This window comes from Suricata suricatta, chromosome 12, assembly GCF_006229205.1.
Source record: "Suricata suricatta isolate VVHF042 chromosome 12, meerkat_22Aug2017_6uvM2_HiC, whole genome shotgun sequence".
NCBI lineage: Eukaryota > Metazoa > Chordata > Mammalia > Carnivora > Herpestidae > Suricata > Suricata suricatta.
In genome coordinates, this window is record NC_043711.1 from 11,065,961 (window position 1) to 11,077,286 (window position 11,326).

The 11,326-nt window shown below is 51.4% G+C and overlaps 1 protein-coding gene across 1 annotated transcript; it reads right to left on the reverse strand.

Moving 5' to 3' along the window:
* SLC1A6 (solute carrier family 1 member 6) lies at positions 1–10,630 on the reverse strand. The gene is made up of 9 exons (XM_029917081.1): positions 10,426–10,630; positions 10,110–10,247; positions 8,387–8,591; positions 7,578–7,620; positions 6,701–7,044; positions 3,809–4,042; positions 2,421–2,615; positions 1,538–1,672; positions 1–530 (listed from the first exon to the last, which is right to left on the reverse strand). Exons 1-9 carry the CDS (start codon positions 10,628–10,630, stop codon positions 335–337), a joined length of 1,695 nt encoding a protein of 564 aa, XP_029772941.1. The 3' UTR covers positions 1–334.
* Positions 10,631–11,326: the final 696 nt, after the last annotated feature.

Genomic DNA, 11,326 nt, shown 5'->3' on the forward strand with positions numbered 1-11,326 from the left:
GAGGTCATACACGTTGTTTTATTATGATAAATGGTGGCTACCCCTTACCTCCTTCAATTCCACCACTCCTTGAGAAAATAAAGAGCATGAGCTGACCCCTGAGCTTGTTGGACCCAAAGCTCACCACCCTCCCCAAGTTCTCTGCATGCACCCAGAGAGAAATGGAGGCTTTGGACACCCTTTCGTTCCTCTCTTTTATCTCATTTTCCACCAAACAAGCTGGATGGAACGTGTGTGTTCAGGGCACAGGCATTTGGGCAGTGGGTCTTCCCTAGGACCACCCCCAGCCCCAGCCCCCATTCCCACCTCTATGGGCAGCAGAGCTGGGGTCCCTTCACATGGCGCTCTCATTGCCTCCCCGGCCCCTGGACGCCCCCTTCTCTTGTGCCATGAGTGACTTGTAGGGCTTCCCCAGGCTTGGGAGGGTGAGCTCCGCTTCCTGAAGCTCCAGCTCCCGCTGAGACAAATGCTCAATGACAGCTGCTCCGATAGAGTCCCCCAGAACGTTGGTCATTGTGCGAAGTCGGTCACTGGGGGATGGGGAGGGGGGAGAGAAGCCACTGTTAGTTGAGGTTTGAGCTCACAGAGGAGAGGGTGTAGCAGGGTGGGGAGGGTTCCTTGTGCCCTGGAGTTGGGGTTTGCATCCCATCCACAACCACATAAAATCCAGCAGGCCCCTCCCCTTCGATGTCCTCAGTTTCCCCTCCTAATAAACACAGCTTGCATCAGCTCTGATATGCTCACATTTGATCTTAGCAATGCAATGCTTTCTTTTTAAGGGTGTAAAAATTAGAGATTGTAGGCTAAACAGCACACAGGAGGAGGAAGAGAACCACTGTGATAAATCTTGCCAGATTGGAGGCTGTTTAAATGGGACTCAGGGGCATCTAGGTGGCTCAGTCAGTTAAGCGGCGACTTCAGCTCAGGTCATAATCTCACAGTTTGTGGGTTCAAGCCCCGCCTCAGGCTCTGTGCTGACAGCTAGCTCAGAGCCTGGAGCCTGCTTCCAATTCTGTGCCTCCCTCTCTCTCTGACCTTCCCCCACTCACACTCTGTCTCTCTCTCTCTCTCTCAAAAATAAATAAATGTTAAAAAAAAATTTTAATGGGACTCAGGTCCATGAAACAGCTCCCAAATGGGGATGAAAGGCCAGAATTTTGGGTTTTTTTAATGTAAACTTCCTGTTTTTCAAAGTTGAGAATTCAAAACAAAATAAAACAAAACAAAAAACATTTGCAAGCCAGCTCTGTCCCATAGATCACCTTCTTGTGACTTCTACATAAAGCTGGTACAAGAGGGCTTTTCAGGCTGATAGCAAAAGCCCCCATTGCTTGTCTCCTCCCTGTCCTGCATCCCCAGGATTAACTCTGCAATTTGGGATCCACAGTCTATTGCTTGGAGTATGGTCCAAGGCTTCCCTTTACTCCAAAATTCTAGAGCTCTGTGTCCTTGCTGGAACGAGGACCCACGGGTTGGGGGTCTCACAGGGAAAGCAGGTGGGGGGGGGAGGACAGCAGCAGGGTCTAAAGAAACTCACAGGAACCAGTCCACCGCTATGATCAGCGTGATGTCTTCAGTGGGCAGGCCCACTGACGTGAGCACAATGACCATGGTGACCAGCCCCGCCTGGGGGATCCCAGCAGCCCCAACGCTGGCAGCTGTCGCCGTGATACTGCACATGGAGAGAGAACACAGGGAGGCAGGAGGAGGGAAGGGGAAGATGAGGAAGACAGTGAGAAAGGACATAACAGAAGGAAAGAGGCAGTTCCCCAGGACATGTTAAATTAAGTTCCTGAAAATAAAAAGCAGCCTTCAATAAATGTATTCTTTCAACTCATATTTATTGAGCATATACCACAAGCTAGAGGCCTAGTAGAAATTCCCATAGGAGAAAACTCCTGCCCACACAGAGCTCACATTCTCGGGGGGAGGCAGGCAAAGAGCAAGAGGAGTACTTAAAATACATACTAAGGCAGATGGCGCTATGGAGAAATGGTTCAGTCTACGGAAGTCCAGACCATGCAATTTTAAATTGAATATTCAGGGAACACGTCCCTGAAAATGTGACGTTGGAGCAAAGCCCTGAAGGAGGTGATAATGTTTGCTGTTATAATGACCACCTTGGAACCTCTGGGGCACGAGGCCCAGGAATCCATCATTAGAGCCTCATGTTATTAGGATGCACCAGCTGTACTTTGGAAAATACTGGGCAAAAGGATGTCCCACAACAGCATGTGAAAGGAGATGAGACTGAGACATCTTGCCAGCTCCTGACAACCTGGTGACCGGGCTCATCCTACACCGCTCCCCCTCAACATTCAAAGCCTCCCTTGACCTCAAGCCAAGTCCCCCGCCACCCACAGCCAAGCTAACGACTTCTGAGGCCGCCTGCGGGCAGAGCCCACCCCAGAGCGCCTCACCTGATAGTGGTGATCTGGCCCAGGTTGAGCTCATAGTTGTTGACTTGGGCGATGAAGATGGCGGCCAGGGCCTCGTACAGGGCGGTCCCGTCCATGTTGACGGTGGCCCCCACAGGCAGCACGAACCTGGTGATGCGTCGGTCCACACCCAGGCCCTCCTCCAGGCAGCGGAAGGTGATGGGCAGCGTTGCAGAGCTAGGGGAGAGAGCCCTGGAGGCTGAGAACAGGGGGTGGTGGGGTGGGGCTGGGGCTGCAATGAGCCAAAGGAGAGATTCTGCTAAGAACACTAAGAGACCAGGTGGGAGCCGGAGCAAGGGGAGGATGGCAGGAGATTACATTTCAGAGGCTGATGACTAAACAGGGAAGATGGATTCCTCATGTTAGCAGAAGCACACAGTGATGGCGGCCCCCTAGGATGAAGGTCTCTGGACCGGCTTAAAGCCAATAGTTTAAGACTAATTATTAGGCCCATGTTTGTGCCACAAGTGAACTTTCCACTCCCAGAAAAGAGAGGATTAAGAATCTGCTGACCTCCCACACCACACCCTCAAGATTAAGAGAGAAGTGTTACAGGGACCCCCTAGTCCCCCATTCCTGTAGCTCAGGGGGCAACCTCAGCAGAAATGACCCTCCTGGCTTCTCTCCCCACCACTTCCCAGGGGAGGAAGAGGGGCCTAATTGGTTGAGGAGTTTAGTTGAAGGAGTGGGCATCCCTGTTGGGAATCGATCTGTCCACAAAACAGGTGCTCTACCCGGTCAGCTTGATGCCATGCAGCGAGAGGCCTGGACCCACAGAGAAGGCCTTTGGGGATCCAGCTCCGTGATGATCAGGTTCAGTTTAATTCTGGGCTATAATGACACCAATCTTATTGGCCACAGATCAACCCTCCAGGCAGCATTATGAGCAATAAAAATGATACCATTCTTCTAGCTGGTCAGCTCTTGCGACGCTTCTCAAACTCTCTTGAATTTAGATGATGGGGATAAGGGAAACTCCTTATTAACCCCCTAAAACCACAGGAAAAGGAGAAGGAGGCCAAGAGAGCTCCCAGACACCATCTTGAGGGAAAATGAAACTCTCTGAGCTAGAAATTGACTGAGAACATGGAGCATGTTGGAAGTTTGGTCTTAACCTCAAAATTGTCAGCTAGTTCTCCTCCATACAAAATAGAGAAATAGACAAGGAGGAAGAGAGGTCAGGAGAGCCAGCCCAGGACAAAGATCAACACTCAGGTGTCGATTGACCTGGAGACCTTCAGGAGCTGCTGATATTACTGCACAGCTCAGATGAGGTTCAGTAGGGGGTGGAGGAGGGCACGACTCCTGGGAGAGCATGTGAATAACAGAGAACCCCAGAAAAGTACTAGGGGTAGGGGATTAAGCTGTACCTGGAAGACGTGCCCATGGCAGTGATGAGGGCCTGCAGCACACCCCCAATGAAGGGGAAGGGGTTCCGGTGGGTGATGAGGAAGTAGATGAGGGGCAGGACACCACCGGCATGGAGGAACAAGCCCACGATGACGGTCAGGGTGTACATGCCCAGCTGACCCCCCAGGACGGCCATGTCCTCCATCTCTAGGATCTTCCCAGCAATCAGGAACAGGATGCCCACGGGTGCGTACCTAGGCCAAGCCAGACACCTGTCAGAGCTCCCTCATGACTTCCCCTAAAGCTCAGAGCTGGCATCCCCAAGGCGTTGCCCATATTAAGCCCTTGGGGCCAGGCAGTGCCTGCCATCCAGCCCCCTACTCCACCCCAACCTTTCCCCACACACTGACCAACAAGGAGGGCCCACAGGCATAGCCCACTTCCTCTTCCCATTCACCCAGAACTCATGCCCCTTACAGTGAGGAAAAGTTCCTATAACTCAACTCCAGGCAATACAATCCTATGAGGTCTCTCTTACCTCCATTCCCATTCAAGTCCCTCCCCAAAGAATTGCCCTCTTTGGGACTCTTTCCCTAGACATGGCCCAGACGGTCCCTATCACTGGCCTGTGAACTTCCCTTACTCACCACCTCCGACTCTTTGGGTGAAATGCGTCACCTCTATGCCCCTCTTCCTTTTCCTGTAAGTGTGTTTTCCCACTCACTCACCGGCCCTGAGCTATTTCTTCAGAATTTCCCATGGACATCTCAAACCAAGTGTCTTATTAAATCATCTACTGATTTAACCGCTCTCTTGAGAGCCTGCTTTGCACTAGTCACAAGGTCCCTGCCCCTGTGGGATCCACATCTCTATGGAAAACAGGCAGTACGCATCAAAACACCTGATTTAAAACTTCGGATGGTGACCACCACAAAACAGAGCCCCAGCCTGGGGCTGCCATAAACACGCGTGGTCAAGGAGGGGTGTCTCTAGAGATGCTGACATTCACACAGAGGCCTGAGTGATGAAAAGGGGCACATCCATCCGAGCGAGGAGACAGAAGTGAGTTCATTGGGGGCACACCTGTACCCCCCTACAAATCAAAGCATCTCTTAGTCTTGCAAGTTCCTGCCTTTAATGCCTTCATTCACCCGTCATCAGGGTTCAGTTGTCATTCCTCTGTCTTTAGAAACTGAAGTCTGCACCCAGTTGTCCTCATGGCAGAGGCACTGGAGGAGGTAGGGACCTCTTGGGAAACTGGTACCATAGCTTGGGTCAGAAACGAGGTGACCCACACCATGGCTCTGGGAAGGAGGATACTGTGCACTGCTCCAGCCACATCTGTATTCCCCTGAGCTCAGCTAGGCTCAGGGTAACCGCCAAAGTGCGAGGATGCCCAGTTGTCTCCCAGCCTGGACCTACTCTGTGTCTGCTCCATGAACATCCTTCCCAACCTCTCCATCTTCGTCCTTCCTCCTGATCCCCCACAGAATTCCTCACCTCTAGGTCAGCTGCACAAGCCTTCTTTCCTTCTACACTCACCCACCCGGTACATCGGGATATTTGCCCCAACCCTGCTAATGACACCACTTTAAATTTGTGGTTTCCAATTCAGTGAAGCCTTCAGTCTCATTGGTCTTCTTGCTTATCCTTGATAAGCTTACCCTCTACTGCTTTTCTAGGCTTTAACCTTGGCCTCTAGCCCCCTACACAGCTTTCTAGTTATTGGGAATTATGTACAAAGTCTTCCCAGTTTGGGACTAGACAGTCTTGTGAACATCTTTTTATTTTAATTTTATTTATTTTTGAAAGAGACAGAAAGAGTGGGGGAGGGGGAGAGAGAGAGGGAGAAGAAATCCCAAGCAGGCTCTGCACTGTCAGCACAGAGCCCAACACAGGACTCAAACCCACTAACTGTCAGATCATGACCTGAGCCAAAACCAAGAGTTAGATCCTCAACTGACTGAGCCAGCCAGGCACCCTGGTCTTGTTAACATATTGCAAGGCCACTCCCAACTCACCCTGGGCTCCCACCTCCCTGAACTCCCCACCATTCTCCAAACAAGGTTCTTGTAGGCTTTTCTTGTTCTCTTCCCTCTGCTTGAAGGGCCTCTTCCCTCTCCCTGTACTATTGGATTCCCACCTACATTTCAAAAACCAACTAAAAGGTGACCTTTTCTATGACTCCCTCCTCACCTTCCCAAGCAGAGTCCACTGCCTATCCATCCATTGCCTGCTCACTTCTCCACGTTCTCAAGACTTTTTAAATGCCCCTTTACTCTAGAACCTTCCACATGAATCATATTTATCTAGTATGTGGCTAGCTCATCCCAGACTTCATGACTGAATTCAATGGATCTCTGTATTCCAGAGTTCAAGACCGAGTTAGCCTGGGAAATTGGTCTGCTGAGTGAATGAAGGAATTGGTGAAGGAATGGAGAAATGTAAAGAATGAATGAATGCATGCATGTATTGATTGAGGAATAATTAGCGAGTGGATAAATGAGTAAGAAAATGAGCAAGTGAGACACAAACAAAGGGGTAAGTGAATGAATGAGGGTGTTTGGTGAACAGGTGCATGAATGCAGGGAATACTTGAGCAAGTCAATGGGAGGACAACAAATGCAGAGATGAATGAGTGGGCCAAAGAATGAGCTTGAATGAATACATGGTGGAGTGAGTCAACCAATCAATCAATCAATCAATGGTTTCATTAATGCGTGGATGAGTCTATGAATGAATTTACGAGTGAACATATGAATGACTAAATTCACCAATACATATATGAATGATTTGGGCCAAATGGCCCCAATGGCCCCTTGAGCAGCTGCCCCACAACCTGCCTTCCCAGCCCCAGCTCCACCCTTCCCGCATGCCATCACCTGCCCATGCTGTCACAGCCCAGCACTCACCAGATAATGATGCCCACCATCCTCATAATAGCCTCATTGAGGCTGTCGAAGAAATCCCGCAGGACTCGGCCCTTGTGTTTCATGCCACCAATGACCAACCCAAAGGCCACAGAGAAGACCACAAGGCCCAGGGCATTGATGCCATTGGCAGAGCCAGGCACAGGCACAGTCTCCTCAAAGCTCAGCACCTCCTGCAGGGTGCCCAAGGCCCATGTGACATTTTCCAGGAGGCTGGTTCCGTTGTCCATCGAGGTTGGGGGAGGCATGGAGGTGCCCGGCTCAGATCCATTCTCTGTCCTCACTATGGTCCTAGTTACCAACCTTGTGCTGTACTGCGTCTTGAACTGAAATATGGAGAGATGGGGACCAAAGTTGATTCATCAGAACCGCCTGGAGAAATTTACTGAGAACACCAATTCCTGGTTGCCATACCCTGGAGAGTCTTATTCAGTGGATCTGAGTGAGTAAATTAATTACTTGACCAATGCACAGAAGATCGAGTGAAGGAGCACATGAATGGAGGAATGAAGGACCAATGCATAGATTCTGCATTTTCCAAGCTCCCTGCTCAAACAGATTAGGCGGCCTCTCTCCTCAACCTTCTATGATGAGATTACATTGGTTCCTCCTCCAGAACCAACCCCAGGCAGCTCTTGGCCTAAGTCCTTATCTATAATCCTCCCTTGATCATCCCACCATGGGAGGCACATTCTTTCTCCCAGACTCTTCCAAAAGCCCCTGCTCATTGCTATGTTAGGTTCTTCTTCCCACCCGTCACTCCGGGACCATTCACTCAACAGCAAGCGCCGCCCCCCTACCCCACCAACAACCCCGACCCTCCAAACTTCCTTGAACAAACTGTGTACTTCCCCCTGACCTGTTTGAAGCAGGCCTCCACAAGGTTGGGCGGGAACATATTTCTGCAGAAAAACATCAGAGGAAGGGAGGTGGTTAGACCTTGGGAAGGAGTCTAGGGTTATAATAGTAAGAATAAGAGTGACAGAACCAACAATATGTGAAGTCTTCCTCTAGGCCAGGTATAGAGTTAAGTGCCTTCCCTACATGATCTAAACACTACAATAACCCTAGAAGTGAGCACTACTGATGTCCTCATTTTATGCACAAAGAAACCAAATCACAGAGAATTTATGTAAGTTGCCCAAAGCCACACAGCTCTTCAGAGGTGCAGATGGACCTCAAATCAGGTCTCTCTGAGCCCCTTCAGGAGGGAAGAGAAATCCCCTACTGAACCACCTTGGGGATCTCAATCCACACACACATGCCAGTGATGCCTCAAAAAACACAGACAACTTGTGGGTCTCCCCAAGTCAGTGACCAAGGGAGAACTGTAGTGAGCCTTGATTCTAGCTATCAAAATCTTGCTTCTCTAAGAGAATATTTCATCTTCCAATGGGGCTTGGGAACACCAGGCACCACCTGTTCTGAGCCCATCTCAACACGTAACTATAGCCTCCCGACCTAAGGACCAAAAGATCATATCCTAGAAGTCACCTACTCTCAGAGCATTTGTGCAAGGCTCCAGGGCAGAGAGCAGGTCCCAATAGACTAGGTTCAACTTGGGTGTTGCATTTCCAGGCTGAGTCTGCCCGTCCCCTTTGTCTCTTTTTGCATATGGTTTGTTGCCTCTGGGGTCAGAGTTCCCATCAAAATTAGAAAGGACGTCACCTGACCAGGTCCATGAAGGCATCAGCTGTGGGGATGGTCTCAATGCGGCCCTCTCGGTGCAGCCCCTCCTTGGAGCCCTTTCCAGGATGGATGATGGTGACCATGAGGATGCCAATGAAGACAGCAATGACCGTGGTCACCATGTAGTATACAGCTGCCCGCATTCCCATCCGGCCTGTTGCCTTGTTATCCAGGGACGCCATACCTAGAGGACAGGGGGGACAGACCTTAGAGGCCTCATCAACACCCCACCACCCAGTTGCCCATCCATCAGCTCTATTTTCCTCATACCACCAGCTCAACAAGCACCCCCACTGGGCATCTATTCCTTCTGCGCCCCACCCCAACACCCACACCACCATCCTCCAACCACTCATCTTTCTTCAACCCCCATTTCCCATGAACACCTTCCTTTATCCCAAGAATCACATCCTTTATCCCAAGAACCACATCCTTTATCCCAAGAACCACATCACTGACCTTCCTTTTCAACCCCCACCCCATCCTCCGTTTGTCCCTATGTTGTACCATGACTTCACTGTCATTCCACTCTTCATCCTGCTATTGACCCCAAAATTATACCCCCCTCCCACTCACCTCACTGTACATTACCTGTGAGAGATTCTTCTCTTGGTGCCCCATCCTAATGCCCTTTACCGAACTAATGCACCTGGCCTTCTGTTGCTGAGTGTGTGGGCTGCTAACAGCGTATGCTGCCCCCTTCTCTTGACAGCTGCTCTCAGCAGAACAAAAGCTGCCTTGCCCAGAAACACCCCATGGAAGGTCTAAAGCCAAAGACGGCCTGGAACTGGGATTCAAAAAGCCAATTCCTTTGACTCAGGTGGGGGCAGAGTTGAGAAGAACAGTTCTGGAGCATTACTCCTGTTCCACCCATGAGATAAGGTTGAGAGGCCAACCTTCTTCTCAACCCACATCTCTGCCTAGATTCTTTCCCTGCCCCATCTTGCTTCCCTCACTCGCTCATGGGTCTCTCTTGAACGGCATCCACCGATCAATCACTTGTGCAAATATCCCCATCTTAGGCTCTGATTCTGGGAAACCAAACCCAAGAAATCATTCTTTCATGCCTCCATCTTCATCCCGATCAAGTCTGGAGGCTGGCAATCAACCGCTTGGGTTTGTTTTTGCAAATAAAGTTTTATCGGAAAGCAACCATGCCCATTTGGTTACATATGAGTCTGCAGCTGCTCCTGCACCACCTTAACACAACTGAGTAGTTGTGACAGAGACCATATGCCCCACCAATGCTGAAAATGTTCACTCTCTGGTCCTTTGCGGAAAAATGTGCTGACCTCTGCATAACTCATCCATATTTCTACCCCAGCCCCCACCCACCATCCTGTCTCCTCCATCTCAAACACCTTTACCCACATCCCACCCCTTGACCATCCATGTCATGGATGCTACCTTCCCTGGCTGCCCCCCTGAATGACGCTGAGCCCCTGGCAGGCTGGCATTTTACCTCCCTGGAAAAGTGCAGGAAAGTTACTGAGATAAGTGGCATAGATCATATTAGGTCTGGAACCTGAGTCTCATGAAGATCTGGGCTTTGGCCAAGAACTCAGGGCTAGGTGCAGCTTCCTATTCGAGGTCTCGAAGTAGGGAGGTGATCTCACGCTTGGGATGGCTTTGGCTCCAGGTTTGAGCCAGGGCTATGGGATGGGTCTTGGAAGCCCACACTGGCAGGGGCTCTCTCTCTCACCTGTGACCAGGCTGGAGACAATGAGCGGCAGCACCAGCATCTGCAGCATCCTCATGAGAAGCTCTCCAGGGAAAGAGAAGTACTTGATCTGTCGGTAGGTAAGCTGGTACGGGCGCAGGGCAAAGGCCAAGCTGACCCCTAGGACCAAAAGAGGGGCGCTGTGGAGTGGTTTGGGTCACTGCACCCCATCTGTATGAAGGTGTCCTTCTGGGAAGACGCAGTGGGTGGTGGGGACCCGCGCAGGGGAGAGAACCCGTCGGTGGAGTGAAGATGTGTGTGGGCAGATTTCCCCGGGGTCCCCGCCCAGCCCGCTCACCGATGACCACGGCGCTGACGGTCAGCAGGATAAAGGCGTTGCGGCGCAGGAAGCGCAGCACGTGCTCACGGGTCATGGTCTGCAGGCGCAGGCGCGTGCGCAGCGCCCTCTGCTGCACGCTCTCCTGCAGCCGCTGCAGCCAGCCCACCCGGCCCAGCCGCTGGCCATTCTCCCGCAGGAACAGGCTGTTCCCGTGGCTGCTCATCGTCTATGTGCAGGGGACGCAGGGGCCTTCCGGTGAGGGGCAGGACAGAGGGCAGCTGTAGGGAGAAGGGAAAGGGCAGAAGAAGCCGGCAAGGAACTCAGAGAGAATCCAGACACCAGGGGAGGAGCAACACCCACCTGTGGAGGTGCCCATCGTGAGACACCTGAGAATACTACCTTGGGCTCAAGGGTTACATCCTGGGAGAAATAGGCCAAGATCTCCAGAATCGCTCCCGGACTTGGCTGGGGAGGGGCGGGCTAGGAGACCTCAATATAAGGGGTGTTTCTGCCATTCCCGGACTCCAGAACACTCCTTATTTCACACCATCACGAGGAACTGGGGGCTGCCCCAGCTCACAGACCAAACTAATGAGCCTTTGCTGAGAGCCAACTGCATTCAGAGCCCTGGACAAGGCACCCTGGGGCTAGCCCCCCAAATTATTGTGGTTTGGCATCTGGCCTGCAGGTGATGACATTGGACCTTCCACAACGACATAATTCTCAGGAGCCTGGCAAAAGTGAGCGCCCAATAAATGCAACAGGCGTGCATGAGTGCTCAGGTGAACCAAGAAGCTGGAGGTGGGATTCCTTAGGGAGGAAATGGTGACCCTGACCCCAGTGGCTCTTTGGGATCCATCTTTGAAGGGGATATTCAGAGTTCTCTCTGGGGTGCCACGCACTATTTCCAAAACTAGAT

Bases quoted from the DNA above. Each gene is read 5' to 3' on its own strand.
- SLC1A6 (XM_029917081.1), bottom strand. From the start codon at position 10,630: ATGAGCAGCCACGGGAACAGCCTGTTCCTGCGGGAGAATGGCCAGCGG. The intron at 10,248-10,425 runs GTGAGCGGGCTG...TTTTGGTCCTAG, and splicing joins CGTCAGCGCCGTGGTCATCG to GGGTCAGCTTGGCCTTTGCC. The intron at 7,045-7,577 runs GTCAGGGGGAAG...TCCATATTTCAG, and splicing joins TGGAGGCCTGCTTCAAACAG to TTCAAGACGCAGTACAGCAC.